A 21,131-nucleotide genomic window follows, 5' to 3' on the forward strand; every position below is an offset into this window, starting at 1 on the left:
GGGAGTTGCCTTACTCCATGGATGTGTGGAGTGCGTTTGAGGCATACAGTCCATTCAGCCCTCTGGATGGGGGCATATGAGCCAACTCAACCTCCCGCCTGAGCCCTCATGTGGTAATGATGTGTGCTGTCTGGCTTTTGCTGGGGTCAGGAGGAGAGGAGTGAGGGGTGTCTCTCAGCGGCCTGGGGCCCTAAGGTGAAAGGGTGGCCCGGGCCTCCCCACGCCCCAAACACGACTCTGTCTTCGGGGTGAGATGTGCACAATGTCGTAGATGGGCCCGCCAAGGCTGCACAGTGAACCCTTGAGTACGGGGAAGGCCGCGCCCAGCAGGTCGCAACGAGATCGGGGGGTCTGCTGCTTTCACATGGCCCTGTGGAGTACCTTCAGCTGCCGGCCATCACTCCACTGGACTGGGAGAAGGTCCCTAATCCACAGAGGCTCTCCCTCCATTCGTAGGGAGCCACTTCATCTGTGTCACGCCTGCGCGGAGGGCCTCAGAGTGCCATGTTGTTCAGGGTAGCCCGTCGCTCTCAGTTTTTGCCGCCAGATGTAGTTGTTGATATGGAGAAGGTAGCTTCTTCACCTTATCTAAGGGGGTCTGTCACCGCCGATCTTGTGTGCACCATGGGCTCACGCTAGCCAGGGTGCGGGGCAGGGAAACCGGGTCAGACAGGTGGCAGGGACGGTAGAGACGGAAAGGCACATTCTATATGTCTGCCATATTGGCCACGCCCCCTTGAGTGCTACATTTATTGCAAAAGCAGCATTTCATTTTGAATGAGTAAAGAGCAAGAGCACAGGAAATCCCCTGCCATGGCAAAACAAAAATGAGTATAAATAAAAGAGGCATAGACTAACAATATGCTTAAACTAATTTGGAGCTGGCCCAGTATCCGAGCTAATAATTAAGTAAACTTACGATAAAAAACAAATCACCCCATGTCAAATATGTACATGATTGAGTACACATTCATTTAAAGCCTTATACAGCAGTAAATCTATAAACAATGAGGACACATTGTAACCCAACTTCATTCAATATTAAACTATTGAAAAAACGCTGTTAGTTTGTTACGAAGAGTAGGATAAAGAAATATATATTTAGTGAAGCAATCATACAAATCACAACTTTGACGCCTAGTAAAAATACATTACTAAGTAATTAAAACACATAGCTGAAAAGAACAACATAAATGGCTTAAAATCAGGTTACGCTAATTAGTCATTTAAACAAAACGATGTGTAGTCATACTTGCAATTTAAATAAGTTATAAAAAGTAATCATAGTGTGCCACAGTAAGAGCTGATTTGCACTGACCTGTGCAGATAAAAGAACGAACTTCTTTGGTGGGATCATGTGCTGTTGTGCAAGGACCGGTGAGTCTGTAATAGGAACAATGTCCTTATTTAAAGGCGTTGTGATTTTTTCATATTTACACTCGTCTATGGCAGAAAGTGCCCAGGAATGCCCATCCACACGAGTGGTCATCTAATAAACAAAGGAAAAGGAAACAGATTGGTCGGATTTACAAGTTAAAAAAAAAACTGCCAACATGCATTAATGAACTGGCATTGTATCAGCACTGCCTCGGGTGTCTGGTTTCTTCAATTTGGAACTGAAATATAGAGATGAGGGCTTGATTTTAATTCGAATAAAAAACTGAAAACCAGTACTAATTTCACTTCCACCAGCCCTAAAGCACTTCCTTAAGGCACCTGCAAGGTACAGGTGTGTAACATTTCAGCTCTGCAGGTTAACTCTTTCTTTCATTCCAGTTATCTATGACTAAGTCCGAAACATACGAGAATGTTTGGTTACAAACTTGGTAAAAGTCCTTCGTTCAATTAAGGGAATAAGTTGTGCTTCAAAAATGCTTAATGCTTTTAAATCTCCAAACTAATGGAAGGCTCAGAAGATGCCCAGGTCTGCAGCGTCTCAGATTCACAGTTAGCGGTCACAGAACAGAATAGTTTCTTTCAGTGAATGGATCAAACTCTCAAAACCTAAGTCACCAATGTGGTCACTAAAAGTGCAATATTGCTGAAGTTATTTGGCAATACATTACAATTGATTCGTGATGTACAGGACATTTGTTGTGGGTTAGTAAATTGATATTTAAATGAACTGAAATGCTGTGCAGAGCATATAACAGAAAATAATTCTAGTCTTAAGGCATAGGGGTTGGCTGGTTGGAGGGAGTGCTTAAGTTAGAAAGGACTCGACAAAAGCAAGCATAAACCAACTGCTGAAAACAAAGTTCAAGAAACCATCTGTCATCAGGAGACATTGTTTAAAATTATGCTTTTCACAGCCGCTTTGAAGCTCTTTACATTTGGGACATTTTTTGAGGTATTTGGAAATATTATTTCATAGTGTCTTAGGAAGGCGTCTTTGCAGGTGATAAACTTAGTGTCTTCAGACTAATGGAGAATTCTTTTGATGTTGTTCAGTACAAATATGACTGTTCGGTACTTGGAGATTTTTTGATTGCCACACTTCCAAATGACAGAGGGGGTGTGATTAACTGATAGGAATATAGTTTAATTTAATTCAATATGCAGAAATGTGGTCATGTTTTTCAGACCAAAAGTAAGCTTGAAAGCTCCGTTTTGAACCATATACATTTTAGACAATGTTTTGAGTGTGGGAATGAGGGAGATGGGAGGGCAGTACACAAATATGGATAGCACAACTGCCTAAATGATGAGAATTCCGAATGCGGGCAGAATTTAGAAATGTTGTAGAGGTGCAAATGGGCATTTTTGTAACTGCTTGAGCTTGTGGTGCTGTCCATATGAATGGGATCACTGCTGGATACAAATCTCTTGCCTCATTATTACAACAGAAGCTGGAATGCCATGCACAGATGCACCCACACATAAAACCACAACACAAATATCCACTTGGCCTATGGTGCTTCAGCTCCCTTTTCTTAAGTACAGCTATGAGGTTGATATGACATCTTAGAGCAAGTGTTGTAGCAAGCAGAGTGTCAAACTACAAGGTGCTGATTAATTAATTTGGTGCACATTTTGTAATTTTTCTACAATAAATGTCTTGAGGGAAAAGAGTGCGAGATCTAGAACGGTTATAGGCAAACATATTCTTCGCGTGGTTTTCACAAAGTGAATACTTACTTTTGAACTAGATTCCCAGGCACAATGCAGTCATACACCAAGAGATATAGACCATTTGGTGCTATATGGATAACACTGACCAAATATGGCCCTAAAATCAGGAATTCAAGTTGGTGAAAGAATATCCAGGACTGAAAATGCCTCAACATTTCGAAACAACCTATGAATGAACCACCGAAAGAGTTAAACAATCTGAGGAGCAGATTTGACAAATCTAATCAAGATAAAATCTAACGGTTGAGTTAGTAATCTTTCAGATGAGCTTGTTGATGCTAATGAAGTAGGAAAGCACTTTTTCAGGGCGAAAAATACTTATAAACTCCACCTTAAAACAAGAATATAATTAAACTGTTACCTGCATCTTGCTTGCTGTTTACACTTCTAATGCATTGACAATTTCATGGTTTTTGTACTTTTTATTTCACTACTTCCCATTGCCCACTGAGGAAGATTCTGCTTTATGAAACTTTTTATTTAAAAATTCCATAGCTGTACTTTTTTTTATGAATTACCTGTGTTTCCATCATTGGCTTTTGAAAGGGAAAGGAGTCATGATTGACGCACCATAAAATGTCATTGTCCTCATTTTCAGCAGCAGCCATCAACAACACACCTGCAGTAACAAACCGTACGATAACAGATAGAAGAACAATCTTAAAACACAAATACAAGCAAAAGATTTGTACAACAACAGAAATCATATCTCTGTGTTGCTTGACCCAAGTGTAAATAGCAAACAATGTACTTTAAGCACACACGTATTATGTATTAAGCATGTGTTTCCAGGTCACTTACGTCTGATAAAGTGAAGATTTATCCACAGGGGTTGTAGAGCATTATACAAGTAACAACACAAATTACACAGCAATACAAAGCAACTGCAAAAAGCAGTTTCCTCAAAGAAGCATACTAGCAATACTGGCCTGAGAAACTGTCAACACAAAAAAGGTAAGATAGAAGCTTTCAGGCAGGAGAGGACTTGAACAAAGTTTTCTTGGTTTCTAATTGGACGAATTTACAGCATTAAACTGTTATTGCTTCTCGTACAACTGAGGCTACCAATGAAGTTGTCTGTGAATGGTCTTAAATGTGATGCAAGGTAACCTGAAAGTGATGCAGGCTTACAGGGGTTGCTACTGCATGGGCTTGATAATTGACATCTTGTGATCACATTTTGTGGCGGCAGGAATTAGGCAAGCAATTGAATTAAGTACAAATTTATCAGAGGCAGAAATGGGAAGCCCTGCTAAGAATAGTTTCCACCATTTAATGTTTAACAATAAAGGGGATTCTAAGACACTTGTCAGAACCAGTGTACTAGATTTTCATAGAAGATGAAGGCAGAGAAACTATTTGGAAATGTAAGCAATATAAGGTTGTATCGGCAGTTCAGAAAATTGTCTACCGGAAAGGAAGCGCTGGATAGTCCCAGGCGTCAGTCAGTATCTATGCCTCCAGCCTTGAGGCAGTTTTGGTAGGACTCCAACTATCGCCTTCACTACTGCATGGGAAAACAAGCAGAACTATTAACCCCAAAAGACTACATAATGAAGTCTGTCTTTTTTCCCCCTTTACGTATTTTACAGACCCCCCCCAACGCTGCAAACTGGACACAGCACACACCATAATTCCTGACCACTGGGGGAAGCTTGTGCCTCTGCGTCAGACATCTATCGCTTTGAGAAGCAGAGTTCTGAAATATTCGGGCACCGAGATCACCACGGAGGTCTCTGCCTTTTGCAATTTTAATTACCAATAACCTGCCAGGGATATTTGAAGAAATAAATGTCAAACTAGACAGGAGAAGAGGGAAATATACACTGTAGCATGGAAGGACTGTAGCCATTAAAATTTCCTTGCCTCAGCCATTATAGGCATTTCGGGTGCTGACAGTGGGAAGGGTGTTACAAAGATGCAGTGGTACATAAAGCCATCGATCTGGGACGGCAAGCAGATGAGTGTGAGAAGGATCCTGATGGTTTTAGATAGATGCACTCATTCAAAATGCTACTTAGCTGCACAATTTTTGGTGACTCTCAGCATTCTTTCTTTACAAAGCAGAAATATCGAAAGCCTCTCCGACTTGCTGAGCATTTGGAGACCATGGATCTCCAGAAGTAAAAAAGCAATATCAAAATTTTATGTGAAAAGGATGACCAGTTATGTGCATCCTTCCCTGCTTTCTGTTTTTCAATTATGCAGGAACAATTACAAATGGCTTTATAGCCAAATATGTTTTATTGCTTAAACTAAATTCCAATTGGCTTTCAAGAAAACTATTTAAAAAGTCTAAAACTGTTACTTTTTTGGGGACATTTTCCTAGGGAAATGCTTTTAAACAATGAAAATTGTATGAATTAGGAGGTGTCCTGGTATTCCGGGTACAGATGAATATCAAAGATAATATCATGATGGAGAGCCTCCAGCATTAAGAATGATGAGACTAAGAATGCCTGTTAAGGCGGCAGTAGATCTCAAGCAGCCACATCTGAGCACTAGTGCTGAGCCAGCTGTTATTAAAGAAGGGGGTTGAAAACAATAGTGCATGAAACAAGTTGGCTGCAAAAAATAAAATCCAGTAAGTGTGTAGAAACAATTAATGCTTTGAGAGAAGCTGGTCAACCCCACTGAAGAGCAACGGATCATTCAAAAACATTGACCCTTTACACTTTCAAATGTATTTTGGTTTTAAGTGATGATCTCACTGTCCACTGAGGAAGAGTTTTGAAAAAAAACTTCTCTTTAGCTATGGTTCTATAGAATTATTATCAGCATTATTTCCACTTTCACTAGAATAACTTGATGTTCTCTCTTCCACAGCTAAGCCTCATAATTCAGACAGGCATACAAAACGGCTCCATGAATCAACACCTCTCTCCTACCTTTAGTATAAAGAGCTTTGTGCACTTTTGATGGTTTTTCTACTGTAGAAGAGGCAGAAAATCCAGGGGGTAAACGAATGCTAACCAATGCCAACATGCAGGGGCGAGCATCCGGATGTTTAAATGGCACTGTGCTAAAATACATTCGTACACCTGAAAAAAACAAACACGGAGTTAAAGATAGTTAGAAAATACTGCATTATCGATGATTGTGCTCACAGTAAGATTGGATGTTTTTTTTAGTGACAGGACAGACAATAGGGAAATGTTACTTACCGTAAATAAGCCTCAAAAGGAAAGCATCATGGCAGCATAATGTCTATATGTGTAGCAAAAGTTAGCCCTCTATGTTGCCCCCTCCCAAAAATATTCTAATAATAATAAAATCTGCCTCTTCTCTCTCTCTAAACCTACCTGTGCTCCTTTAAGGCTGCATTCCCCATCCAGTTTCGGGTTCTGCTTTTAGAGCTGCAACACCTATGGGTATTTGTGTGCTTTATAAATTAAGTTTCATTTCATTAATGTTATGCTTAGACATGTACACTCCAAATGGTCGAAAAGAGAACTATGGTCAGATAATGCAACTGAAGCATTTCTTAATATCTGCAAAGAACATTGCACTATAAGTGTGAAGTAAGGAACACGGACAGAATTACAACACTACAAGATAACACACATTTCTCTCTATCCAGAAGCAGCACCTCACAAGATAGTACACGTCTCTCTATCCAGATGCAGCACTGCACAAGATAATACACATTTCTCTCTATCCAGATGCAGCACTGCACAAGATAATACACATTTCTCCCTATCCAGATGCAGCACTGCACAAGATAGTACACATTTCTCTCTATCCAGATGCAGCACTGCACAAGATAGTACACGTCTCTCTATCCAGGTGCAGCACTGCACAAGATAATACACATTTCCCTCTATCCAGAAGCAGCACCTCACATGATAATACACATTTCCCTCTATCCAGAAGCAGCACCTCACATGATAGTACACGTCTCTCTATCCAGATGCAGCACTGCACAAGATAGTACCCATTTCTCTCTATCCAGATGCAGCACTGCAAAAGATAGTACCCATTTCTCTCTATGCAGATGCAGCACTGCATCACGAGTCCCAGTAAAGGCAAGCAGGTTATGATAAATCACGCAGGAGTTTCCAGACCTAGGTTGGATGGACTCTCCAAAATGGGCATGGGGAGAACTAAAATCTTACGAAAAGCTTCACCTACTTATTTTCAACACAGTTTTTATCTTGTCGGTGTTCGCTGACTGCTAGGCTTCCCACGATTCTAATGTTGTTCCAGGATCCAGAGTCAAAACCTGTTTTTAGCCCTTATCTCCTCTCCATTTTTTAAAGAGTTTTACCCCCTGGTATTGGCTTCATCCTCAACATCAGGAATCCAGCACTTTGCAATATCAAGCTTGGTTACCTGCTTTCCCATTTTCTCCTTTTTCGTGGTCTATCTGTACAGTTACCCTGCCGATCTTGCCGTCAATACTATGAAGACTCTTCAGCATGCCTACAGGACAGACCTAACATCCAAAACCTCCAAGGTATCCATTTGCTTAGGATGCATTTAAGGGCACAGTTCGAGCTCTCTTATTGTTGTTCTGGTGGTCCTTTTAGGGAAGGGGTGTTTTTTTTTTTTACTTTATCCGGTCTATTTTGTCTGTAGTTGAGGCTAAATTTGCATATAGGCCTCAATAACCTGACACAAACGTCTAAGGAACAGATGTTCTCTCTCAGCAGTTTGACCATGGGTACTACACAGGTACAGAGGAGTGATGAACAACCATATGGCAGCAAAAAATGAGAAACCTGGTTTGTAAGAAGTGAAGAAAAATGCTAACTGGTTAAGACGACATGCAGATGTTTATGAAATATAACTCTGGTTTGCAGATCACCCCGGAACCCACTTGGTAAGAAGGTCACGTAAGAGGAGAATCAAACAAAAACAAAAAGATCTTTAAGGTGCCAGCACACTTCTCCAGAAAGAGCTTTGTCCACTCATTGTCTGAGACTATGCAGACGAAATATTCAGGAGACTGGGCTGTTAACTTATTCTAGCATGCTATCTTTTTTTTACTAATATAGCGAGGACTCCAAATCTTGACAACAAGGAAATCCTAAAAGCACATTAATCTACAGAAGATCTAGTGCTTGAGAAACGCAAAGACCTGGTTTAAAAATTCTGTTATGTCCATTTTGCAGGCGAGTCGTCCTGGACAGTGCAGTGTGACTTGTTGCAAAATGGACGAAGACACATAAATAAAGTAAATAAATATGGTGAGTGCAGTAAAAATTAATTTAAATCACTTTTTAGAATAATGTATTTTGCTTTGCGTTTAAGTTTATCTCTGTGCCGGAAAAAAAATTGAAAACAGTAAATGTAAATTAGCACTTGTATAGCGCACTACTCACCCGTTAGGGTCTCAAGGCGCTGTACTCATACCGCTATGGAACCCCTCCTGGCTTTTCCCTGTGAGGCACCCACTCCTGAGCACCCCCAGGGTAAAGCCAGGCATCCAAGCGCTGTTGGGGCCGTTGTGGAGATTAAGCAAGCTATTGCCCAGAGTTGCAGAGTGGGACCCATGAATTAGATTAGGCACCGAGGCGAGAATTATCTGGTCAAGGGGAATTGAGCCCAAGACCTGCCGAAGCGGGACTTGAACCCTGGTCTTGAGCCAGATCTCTGCCTCAGGGTCTGCCGCTCTAACCATTGAGCCACACTTCTCCACTGAATAGTGAAACAAGAAGCGAGAGGTAAATATAAAGAGTTAAGATGAAGGTTAATTTGAAGGTGGGGTCTAACTTGGGAAAAGGGTAAAAGGTTAGGAAGCCGGGAAAAGCTACTGTTATTTATTTTAAGAAGACAGTTTACCTCAAGGTTAAAAAGAGATCCTCATTTATCCCTGGGCTATGCTACATAAATGAGCCCTGGAAGCTGGATTTTCCTCCTCACTCTTGATCACACTAGACAGTGAGGACACAAGAGAACCAGAGGTAGCCTAAAAACAAAGGGTGATGACAGTACGATGAAAGCTGCTCAGGCGACTGGATGAAAAAGAGGCTACAGGATGCAAGTTGAGCCAATGTGGAATATCAACAGGTGAGGTAGTCTCACAACTCAGTGCTATCAGGAAGCACAGACGTCCAAGAGAGTGAGTTGTGTAAAAAAAAAATCACAGGTAATCTGATTCGCCTGAGCCCTACTGCGATCTAGGCTGTGATGACCCTAAATAAGTGGAGCCCTTGAAATGCCACCCTGAACACTTGATATCATCGCTGGGGGAACACTGAAACAAGGCTAGAGTTGCAAGCCATGCTGCGGTTTGTACCATCTGAATACAAAATATACAGCATGTCATTACAGTGTAATGACAAAGCTAGGGTTTTGAGGCATTTGCATAAAAAACTGGCAGGCGTTAGCTGGCGTGCGCAAAACCCACGATGGGCGTTATATGCCAGAGGGCAGTAATAAGGAGGCCATGTGGCACACTTTAAGCTTGGACGAAATTTACATTTTGCTGGTGTAACGCTGTAATTTTCCATTATGATTACTATGTGAAAATTCCGAAATTACGACATTTAGCATAATTACACGCCCTTCGCAGTAACAACAGAATGCGCGTAGTTAATTCTTACACTTTTTTTTTTTAACACCAAATTTTGTAGCGAGGACCCATTTCGAAAAAAAATAACGCCAAATGATTAGATCTGCACTTCAGCTAATTCCACTAACATTTCAAAAATGTACACAAAAGTAAATTGCACAAATTCAACAACAGCCTGGCCCACACACTTCTCCATGGCTAACACGGGGAGAGAAAACAAATTTTGGAAAACTGCAGCATCCCGCCCTCCTCGAGTTCCTTGCGCCCTCTGCATCCGGACATTTGGGATCCCTGCCGAGCGAAGGCTGTGCGGCGAGGACGGGAGGGTGGGGTTGTGTCGCAGCCTTGGCCAGTGGGGGCCTCAGTACATTGGTACTCAGGTACTCTGGATAGGTGGCGTCGGTTGCGCAAGAGTTTGGCACAAACTCGGTGTAAGCATTGCCAGTTCCCGACCACTTCTCTGTAAGGCAGCCTCTGGCGTGGTTTGCAGCGGGGGGGGGGGGGGGGGGGGGGGGGGGGCTACATAGTTCAACTGAACTCTTGCTGTCAGCACGATCATCAGTACAGCACACTGCACCTAACTACTATGTATAAACCTGCTTACCATCAACTGTGGTTATTGAAGCCATTATCAAATTATTCAAGGAATTTCAGTTGCTGCGGGGGTAACTTCCAGTGACTTGGATCTCCAACTGTACCTCAAGCTATGAAAAAGCGCCAGCAAAAATGTCTGTCAAAAACAGCAGCTTTAAACCGATATCACAGCCTACAAATGACACAGGGGCCAGCAGTCCTCGCAAAAGATGAGCTCAGTCCAGAAAAGAGGCTTCAGATCGTCAGCTGTGGCAGCGTTTTCAGAGTGTAGGCTGGCATCTCCGCAGGCCTCGCCTCAAGGTCCTAGTGAGCCCTCGGAACAAATTTAGTAAACAGCCTACTACATTTGCACCCTTTAAATAGTATCCATTGATGTGGGCGTAATTAGCTCTACTCTCACAACACTATTGGTGGCCCTGGAATTTCATTCAGCTCTCATCAGTGAACAGGTCACTCTACTCAGATAAATGCAAGAAAATACAACAGTTTGGAACCCTCTAAATTGGGGTGGAGACAAAATTGACAAGACTAATGAAGTGTACCTCTAATTTGACAAGATTGGATGAACTGATAAGTCTATTGCAACTTCTTCCTACTAGAATATGTTCAAACTTGAAATCAGAACTTGTACAGAACTTGTACTTAACTCCATCATGACTATGGAAAAAAGTTGCTGAATGGGGCAGAATTTTCTTTTTCACTACACAATTCCCAGGACCAAGATTCCAAAAGTTCTACAATAATATCAGCATCTCCTCAAAGGGCTCACAACCCAGTAACACATCCTAGAATGGGGAGAGATGAACCAAAACAAAATTCCGAAGACAAACGTAGTTCATATTGATTCAGCTGAATCTAATCCGGTTTATTCAGGCACAATGCCTGTGATAGGGAGTGACCCAAGAAACTAGGGGCTCAATTTACCAATGATGATCGTTCAAAAGAATGCTTCTGACTTATAAAAACAAACAGCAAATGAAAAAATTGAAAACAATTTAACAAACATTTAGACAAAGGGAAGAATAAGGAAGCATAAGTGTAATTCATATGGATGACAGTAAGGGTAAGCCTGGTTGACATAATAAACCTGGGAAGGAAAAAACATTTCCAGTCATCACGAATGCATCCAAAGCCTACTGTGAGGCCTCTCAGTTCCCATCCAAACCTGCAAAGTTCTACCTGTGGTTGATGCTACTCCTCCAAAAACAGGTACATTTTGTTCGGTTCTGAAGTCCCAAATTACAGTCAGGTGGTAGCAGGGAAGATATTTACCACTGACTCACAACCCAATTCAACAGTATTACCTAAAAAGCATGACGAAAGAGAATCATCTATAGAGAATACAACCCCCTTGGAGGAGCCTCAAAAACTTCGGGTCAATACTGCAAACCCCACAATGCTTCTAAATATGGATATGGTGGAACAATCACAGTGGAATACCTTTCAGTGATTACGTCTCTTGAAGGCTGGCTCCCGTCAGTTCTCAACATCTTATTTGAAAGAGTCGCTGAAATGGAGCATGCACACTAGAGACCGACCCATAAACCCAAGAATGCTACACCTCCCGTGTGCTATTTTTAAAATTACTCGAACATCATCATACCAAACTTATCCTGGTATGCACCAAGAAAATCAAGTCCAGGATTGCCATTTCTCAGGATTTCACTAGAGATGATCTTATCAGGAAGTTTCTTGACATTTAGGAAAACTCTTACAGATAGAGCGATGCAACACTCATTTGATGGTCCGTCCATGTTGAGGATCGTCTTCAAGGGTCAAACCCACATCATTTTCGAACTGACAAAGCTAGACACTTTCCTTGATAACACTTTTGAATACCGTATGGAAGACAGCAGTGATAACCCTGGCTCGCAATGATAATGAAATCCTTCTCCACCATTATACTCTGCCTTGGACTTAGGGTTCAGGCAATATGATGATTGTTCTGTCCTAATGTTAACTCTCATGCCCTAGATTTCAAAGTTTTGACTTATGGTACCTCTCATCGCCAAGCTAGGGTAAGTACCCTCGTAAAGCAAAGATGTCCATGGGGGCTGGCAACTGAATCCAGTTTTAACTGTTAATGTTGTTAACATGTCTTTTGTTGCAGGTCCGGATTGCACGGGTGAGACTGTTAGTTAAGCATGGAATATTAGTGGATAGATTTAGTTGCTGTATTCTATCACATTAATAACTGTTAATGTCATTTTGGAATTGGGGATGTTGTGGCTAGTCATCCATGTAGGAAGCTGGCCTGGTGTGTGTGGTAGGTACTTACACCTTATACCAGGTCCAGGTATCCTCTATTGGTGAGGTGTAGTCAGTGTCTAGGAAGCCAAGCTCTCTAGAGGTAGCTGTGGATGAGCAGCCAAGACTTATCTAGTAGACATGCAAAGCTTATGCAGTACCACTGTAGTCACACAACACTCACACACGTTAAAGAATCACACAGTGTTACAGAAATAAGGGCACTTTATTATGGTAACACAAATACCAAAATACTACATAGGCAATACCCAAACTGGAGGTAAGTAAAGGAATTAGCATAGAATGCAATAGAAAACAGTGAAAGCAATAGACCAAACCATATACTAATAAGTGGAATGTGAAAGTCAGGCCCCCACCCAAGGCAGTGGCATTGGTGGAGGGGAGCTGGAGAACTAGGAATCCCACACGGTATGTACCAGAGTGCCCCCTGTGACCAGGAGAAAAGAGGTAAGTAACCGATTTGCCCAAAACCCACCAAAAGGACTTCAGAGAAGGATGTTGCAAGACCCAGACAAGACTGCAAGAAAACAAAGGTGGATTCTGGAAGAGGAAGACATGGAAAAGAAGGGGACCAAGTCCAGTTCACATTGGAGAGTCCGGTGGTGGCAGGAGACACTACCCACCAGTCTGTGGACATAGGACCAGATCAACCGTGGACGAAGACAGTCAGCAGTGCAGCCCTGGAGCAGCTGAAGAGTTCCTGGAGTGATGCAGTCAACGTCCCACGCCGGAAAAAGGATTGCAGTCAGTCAGTGGTGTGGAAAAACCACCAAAAAGCCTTGGCAATGACAAATGTCGTGGATAAAGAAACGTGGAGCTGCCGGGGACCAGCAAGGTCCAGGGGGAGTCAACCCATGGAGGTGAGTCCTGGGTGACCCTCAGCACTGAGGAGAGTCACAGGAAGAGGAGGCAGCCCCCACCCGCGACCCAGAGGCAGCAAGCACAGGAGTTGAGGTGAGGCCAACGCAGCACAACTAGGAAAGGAGTCGCAGGAGAAGCACGCAGAGGGATGTGTGTCGCAGGGAAGAGTGCTGGGGCCTACACGGAGACTGAAGATCCCTTAGAGAAGATGCCAACAAGCCTTGGTAGGTGCAAGGGACGCAATGCACGGGGGTACTATCCTGCGTGGAGAGGCAAGGGCTTACCATCTCCCAAGTTGGATAGCTTTTAGAGAGGACCAAGGGGACCACTCCAGGCCACCACCCATGATGCAGGATTCACGCAGATCTGGAGGAGAAGAGATCCAAGGAGCCAGTCGTTACAGTTGGGGCCTGCGGATGCAGGGGAGTGACTCCTTTACTCCAAGGAAGATTATTTCTTGCTTCTTGTGCAGACTGAAGACTTGCAGTTCTCAGAGGATGCACAGCTGGGGAAATGTTGCAGTTGCTGGAAGGAGCCGGAGAAATGTTGCACAGCTAAGTCTTTGCTGGAGCTGCAGATTGTAGGTTCCTCAGAAGTCCAGTTGTGGTTCCAGTGGCCAGAAGTTTAAGTAAACGTTGCAGAGGAGTCCTGCTGGAATCTTGTTTGTCGAATCTGAGGACCCACCCAAGAGGGAGACCCCAAATAGCCCAGGAAGGAGATGGTCACCTTGCTAGGTGAACAATCCCATCAGGAGGGGGCTGTGACATCACCTGCCTGTCCTGGCCACTCAGATGCCCACCTTGGAAATGGTAGAATCAAGTGGCTACCTGGGGTGGGGAGGTGATAAACAGGGGAGTGGTTACTCCCGCCCGTTTCCACTGTCCAGTTTTGTGCCAGAGCAGGGACTGGAGGTCCCTGAACTGGTGCAGACTGGTTTAAGCAAGAAGGGCAACAAGTGTGCCCTTCAAAGCATTCCCCGCACTCACGAAGTCCAGAATAATGGAGCTGGAATTCGTGCGGGCACCGCTGCTCATGCAGGGATGCCCTCACACACAGACATTTGCACCCTGTCCTCTGGGCTAAGAGGGCCTTCCTTAGGGGTGACTTACAGTGACCTGGTGCAGTGACCTAAAGTGAAAGGGTGCAATGGCAGACCTGCAGACACATTTTACATGGCCTCCCGTGGGTGGCATAATACATGCTGCAGCCCATGGGGAACCCCTGGTGCCTCAATGCCCTGGGTACCATATACTAGGGACTTATATGGGGGCTTGCCAGAACATATCAAAGGGACGGATATTCAGGCTTTTCTTAAAGAGACCCTCCCTACTCTAACAAGCCTTTCCTTTGACCCCCCTCCCTCCCCACTGGAGTTTCAAAGGGTACTTTGTTTAGGGCCGAAAAGGGCTGAGGACCCACGCAGACCCCACCTTGTCATCACCTGCCTTCTGCTACATACACAAGTCCAGCAGCTTCTTACTGCGGCACACTCCCAGGGTCCGTTTCGAGCCGACGGATATGAGATTCGCTTTGTGGTAGACAAACGAAAACCGCAAGGCATTCTTATCACTCCGTCCTCGCCGACGCCAACTGGAGGTGAAATATGGACTCTTCGAACTGGCACGAATGCGGGTTACTAAAAATGGACAGTCAAAACACTTCCACGATCCGGAAGATCTACGGCTCTATCTTGATGACCGGTCGACCACGTTTATGGACCTGACCCCTCAGAATCTGCCCGCTGACGCGACTAAGGACTCCTCGGATGCACTACTACCGCTTATTCCATCGGAAGGACGGCCCCTCAGTGGTACAGAGACTCATCAAAGAGGTAGTGACCCGGCAAGACTTTCGAGACCCCATGATGACAGAGGCAAAGCACTCCTAGCTGTGGCGCATTATACCCAGCAGATGGACAGGGATAAATCTCACTCTCCACTGAAGCCCGTCCCCACCTCCACCCTTGGAGGTATCCTGGGTCCGGCAAGCATGGAGAGCCATGGGGGGTCTGTCAGTAATACGCTTGACCCCAGCCGAGAGGCAAGCACCCAGCAGCCTGTGTGTGTGTTTGTAACTTCATGTGCTCTAGGCCCGCAGTACTACTCCCCGGCTCATTGTTTCATTATTTGACTGTCCGTAAGCTAGGCCCACCCTAGCTCTTTGCTCTTTTGCTATATCGTTATATTGCCTTATGGGCAACCCATACTTTATCCATTCTTAACATCTTCCCTCCTCCCCCTCCCTACCCTGCCTCCACATGACCCCTTCACTCCTAAGACAAATTAGTCCCTGCGACCGAGGGGGGTTAGCTTGGTTTTCATCACAGGTTTACAGATGCATCTTTTACTGTTATACATACCCTTCAAGTTAAAATATATCTTGCAGAAGAGGAACTATGGTCGAAGTTGTTGATGTTATCCCTGCGCTCTCATAGTATACCAGACTAACAAAGCCCCCTCCCCGCTCATCACTCCTGCCACAGAGAATGCGTCTCCACCACGGCCAGCGTTAATATATACCCCTCCCCCACCACCTATTGTACCACACTGTTGCCTCCTCCCCCTACCCTTTACTACTTCGCCCCATGACTAGACAGGGAGACACAGAAGACTCAAGATCTCCCTCTCGCCACAGACCCTCCTTCTCTTTAATGGTCTCAGTAGACTTTGCAGGCATATGACCCACCCACGCTGCTACTTGACCCCACCCCCTTCTCGAATCCCACTATCAGGCCCTTGTCCCTTACCTCCTCATGCCTGTCTGGCGCCCCCGCTTCCTACTGGGGTCCCTCTTGGGCATGTGATCTCTTCAGGTCTGGACCCTCAATTTACAGTTTCGGACTCCTGAGGATCCTCTCCCACCTAAGGACAGGTTCCCTTCACTTCCTTCACCCCCCCCTTTTTTTTTTCTCTTTACTATTCCCCCTTCCCTCCTATACACTTTCCTTTCTATCTTTCTCTCCCTGTTCCATTACTTCCCCTCATATCCTCTCCCTCCCCTACATTACTACTGCGCTTCTGTTTCCCTCTCTATATTTTATTTCATTCTCTCACTGAAGATCGTTGCAGACGAGCACCCAGCGCCTCCCCCTGCACTTTTCTCCCCCCCCTCACTGATCTTAACCCCCCTCATTCCTAGTGCCCTCCTTCCAACTCGCCCCTTTTCCTCCAATCTTTCCCTCCTTCCCCTGCCTCTGCTAGCTGCAGACGCACACTGCCGCCATGACTAATAGGGCTACCACCCCTCCCTGTCCGCTCCAAATCCTCTCCCGGAATGTCAATGGCTTGACCCATTATGTGAAGCGGAAAAAAATACTTTCCTATTTACGATCCAAACAGGCAGACGTAGCCCTCCTACAGGAGACGGATCTCAATGATGTTGAATCTAGCAAATTGTGTTGAGACTGGATCGGGAGAGCAATTTTCAGTAGTTGCCCTGCCCCACACAGCTGTTGGAAGGCGGGACGTCCAGAAAGTGTGGGGTGGCAATTCTGTTGTGTACAACTCTCCCTGCAAAGGTAGTCAAATCATGGTCTGACCCAGAAGGGAGGTATGTAATTGCCAAACTAGGGATCAGTAATCAATCGCTATGTGTCGGATATGTTTATGCACCCACAGGTCAAAAACTGTTCTGCCTCCTCCGTCTATCTAGTCTACTCACAGAAATGGGGGCCTCATGTTACCTGATCGGGGAGACTGGAGCCTCGCCAGGGATGCGGTGTTAGATAGGACTGGTCCCATCGACACCGGTAATAACCCCAACAGAGCACTCATGTTCTCCAATCACGGTCTTGTGGACCTCTGGAGGCTCACGCACCTGGTAGACTGGGAATACACTTTCCTTTCTCCGGTACATGGTACCCATTCGAGGCTGGACTACTTCTTCGTATCGCAAAAAATAGTGGCGCAGACCTGAGATGTACGGATACTAGAATGTGCTCTCTCTGACATTTCACTGATCTTAGCCTTGTGGACATGGATCTTCCTCCCTGGGACGTAAACCGAGGTGCTTCCCAATACACTGATATCGAATGTCCCAGGGGAAAACTCAATTGCGGACACATCACCATTTATCTACTGGATAATCAGGGCTCAGTCCGCTTTCAGAGAGTACTGTAGGTGGCTGCGAAAGCCACTCTACGGGGGCAGATGATGAGGGATGCAGTGATTTCCAATAGCAAAAGAACATTTGCCAAATTGAACTAGAACTTAACATTGCGTCTCTTACTCAGTTGTATACAGATAAACCCTCGCTACCTGCGCGTCAACGCCTGGAGCAGGCAAGGATGGCCCTCAACAAACTATACACCTCTCAGGGTGAGTATGCTTTGCAATGCCTACTAGGACAGCCTTGCAAACAAGATGAGAAGGTGGGCAGACTCCTGGTGGCTCAACTCCACCAACGGGAAGCTGCACAGGCCATACCCACGCTCTTCTCCTCCACCAGCGAGCGCTTCACTCGCCCAAAAGACATAGTCTAAGAGTTTTCAAAGTTTTATCAGGACTTCTACATTCCATAAACGTCAGCTAGCCCCACTCAATTAGACTCCTTTTTTGGATGGGAGACACCTCCCTCAACTGACAGATGAGGGACGTGCCCTACTAGAAGGGGAGATTAGTAAGACTGAAATAGCACAGGCAATATCCAACCTCCCATACCATAAATCACTGGGGGAGGGCGTCCTCCCGGCAGGATTCTATAAATAGACTAGCAGTGACTCGGTTGACTTTCTATATGACACCTTCTGCAAAGCCAGTCGTGAGGGGTCTCTAGCCTCTATTTCTAATACAGCAGTGATAGCGGTCCTTCCCGAACCTGGACAAGACCCTCTCCTCTGCAGCAGCTATCGCCCTATATCCCTCCTGAATAGCAATATTAAAATACTCACCAGTATCCTGGCGTCCCACCTACATAAAGTACTCCCGGCCTTAATCCACCCCACACAGGTGGGATTTGCCCCAGGGCGCACATTCGGGAACCATCTCCGCTCTCTCCCACATGCCCTCTGGTTAGCTAGAGACCTCCCGGAGGAGGCCTTCACCCTTTCCCTAGATGTTGAAAAAGCGTTTGACCGCATTGAATGGGACTACCTGTTTGCACTCTAAAGATGTTTGGCCGTGGCGATCACTTTTTATCCTAAGTGCATTTACTCTATGATTGCCCCACGGCACAGGTCAACTGCAGTTGATTTATCTCTGACCCCTTCCAGGTGTGCAGAGGAACGAGACAGTGGTGTCAGTTATCACCTCTCTTATTTCTCCTAGCAATGGAGCCACTGGCGGCCACCATCCGCCAATCTCCTCTCCCAACTGGTATGCCGGTACAGGGGGAAGTTTCTAAGCTCTATTTATACACGGATGATATACTACTCATCTTAACAGACCTGAAACGCTCCATTCCAGCCTTGATAGAGATGGATTTGCACTCCTATCCAGATGCCAGGTGAACTGGGACAAGAGCGAGGCACTACCCTTCCCCATTATTACTACAAGGGCGGCGATCTATGGTTTCCCATTCCGATGGAAATCATCCCACCTTAAATATCTAAGGATCCTAGTAAATAGGGGCCTGGACCATATGGTGGCAGATAATCTGGGCCCCCTAATGACCTGTATGTCTCAGGACTTTGACAAATGGTCCCATCTGGGGCTCATTATGTGGGGTAGGGTCCAAGCGGTGAGGATGGCCACCCTGCCACGTTTTACCTTTCATGAAAATACCCCTACTGACTCTCAGGAGAATTGATGCATCAATCCAAGCCTTTGCGTGGGGCTCGGCTCGCCCCCGCTTATCTGCCAAGCTCATGGCCCACCACTCCAGCGGGTGCATGGGACTTCCGTCAGTAGAACAGTATGCTCTAGCCCTCTACCTCTCTCAATTGGCGTATATGTTACCGGAAGTACCGGACCCCCCACAATGGGTCCTTATTGAGCGTCAATTGCTTTCAGCATCTTATACAGAGCCTGTAAGGCCCAGACACCCAATGTTAGAGGCAACATTTACAGCTTGACGTCGGTCACACTTTCTCCTTGGCACACACCCCCATCTACATAAAGGGGCCCCTATATGGGCTAATGATTGGCTGTGCATAAGAGGGACCTCGTTCTACTGGACACAGTGGAGCTCAGCAGGTATTAACCATTTGGACCAGCTCGTAGAGAATGGCAAATTAAAATCCTTTGCAAAGCTACAGGAGGAATTTGGCCTTCAACTAAACCAAGCATGGCGATATCTGCAACTTCGGCTCTGTCTCAGCAGTGCTATGGGGGTCTCCCCCATGGACCATCCAAACCTCCCCTGTTCTGTCTTACTTAAAAATGTGGGGACGTTCCAAAGGAGTAATGTCGGGTCCCTATGGAGTGCTCACCCATCACCTCGATGGCCAGATGGCGGTGCTGCCTCCAAACAGACTTCGAGGAGGAAGACTGGATAGATATTATGAACGCCTTTGACAGGTGTACGCGAGAGGCCCGCCTGAAGTTTTGTCTCTTCAAAATAATATATGACTGGCACTGGGCCCCAGTAAAATTGTGCAAAATGTTTTTTTTGCCCTACCCCAACTGCTGGCGCTGTGCTGAGACACGTAGCGATTTAATACACATCCTTTGTGATTGCCCCTCGATCCACCTCTTTTGGGAGACAGTGAGAACTATTCTCGGTGGATCTATTGCGCTACGGCACCCACTCCCTACCTCTCTTACTCTTCTCCATGATATGGGGGACCTCCCTAACCTGTTAGGACCGCAACGCCGCCTCATACATACTGCTCTTGCGCTAGCCAAGATATGCATCCTCCACCATTGGAGATCACCCATTAAACCTACATCAGAGGAGTGGATAGTGGCAATGGCACAAACTGTGGCGCATGAACATGTCATCTATAATTTACAAGACCAGTCTTCCCTATTTACACAGGTTTGGACACCCTTCCTCTCTGGAGAATCATAAACCGGAATAGTCTACTCATTCGCAGAATATTAATAGAAAATATGAAACATATCCATGGAAAATTCGCAGACTATACACTGGCACATCCATAGACTATATCTGCGCATTCACTTATACCTCTCTTTTAATCCAGGCTGGTGCCCTTCACATCATGTCATAGCACGTCGCCCTCTCTCATTTATCTATCTACGAACACATTCACCTCTCAACTAGCCCCACCGTAGATCCCCTCCACGGTACGCTCTATTAGTCCCACCCCCGCTTCTTTCTCCCCCCCTCCTTCCGTCCCACAGACCATGGCGCTGGGTGCCTCTAACATGATCCCCCCACTCCCTCCCTCCCCTCTACACTGTTGCCACTCTAGATCCTCTTGCTCCCCCTGTTGCCTCTGCCGTATCTCCCTGTCATTATTCCTACATACCCACCCGAATCTAAGGCTGCCCCAAGATGCACTGCAATAATTGGGCTGACCGACAGAATAAGAGATCAATAAGCTACTCATAACTATTCCTCCCTCTTCCCCCACCGGTCGGCTGCCAGCACCACAACCTCTACAATGAATAGGATAGCCCTGTAAACAGATTGAAAAGGCTGATAGTTACTGCTATAAGCCACCGCACCCTCTGATTTTCGGGCATTGCGTACTGATCCAGAATACATACCCCCCCTTCCCGGAGTGTCCCTATCTCAGTACCTTCTCATTTCCCCCCTCCTTTCTTTCTCTTTCTTCCCTCTCCCGCCCTTTCTTCCCTCTCCCTCCTTTCAGATGACCAATTGTTGATTGACCATGTTTATGTCCTATGTTTTGGTA

At 45.4% G+C, this 21,131-nt stretch overlaps 1 protein-coding gene across 2 annotated transcripts in view; it reads right to left on the minus strand.

Moving 5' to 3' along the window:
* The window catches only part of NUP155 (nucleoporin 155), a 546,729-nt gene that overhangs the window by 412,488 nt on the left and 113,110 nt on the right, over positions 1 to 21,131 (minus strand). For both annotated transcript variants that reach the window (XM_069221247.1, XM_069221245.1), the window contains exons 11-13: positions 6,021 to 6,173; positions 3,651 to 3,751; positions 1,319 to 1,489 (exon numbers count right to left, since the gene is read on the minus strand). In XM_069221247.1, coding sequence (XP_069077348.1) covers positions 1,319 to 1,489; positions 3,651 to 3,751; positions 6,021 to 6,173 — 425 coding nt within the window. The remainder of the gene's footprint in view (positions 1 to 1,318; positions 1,490 to 3,650; positions 3,752 to 6,020; positions 6,174 to 21,131) is intronic.

Source organism: Pleurodeles waltl, chromosome 1_1, assembly GCF_031143425.1.
Source record: "Pleurodeles waltl isolate 20211129_DDA chromosome 1_1, aPleWal1.hap1.20221129, whole genome shotgun sequence".
Lineage (NCBI taxonomy): Eukaryota > Metazoa > Chordata > Amphibia > Caudata > Salamandridae > Pleurodeles > Pleurodeles waltl.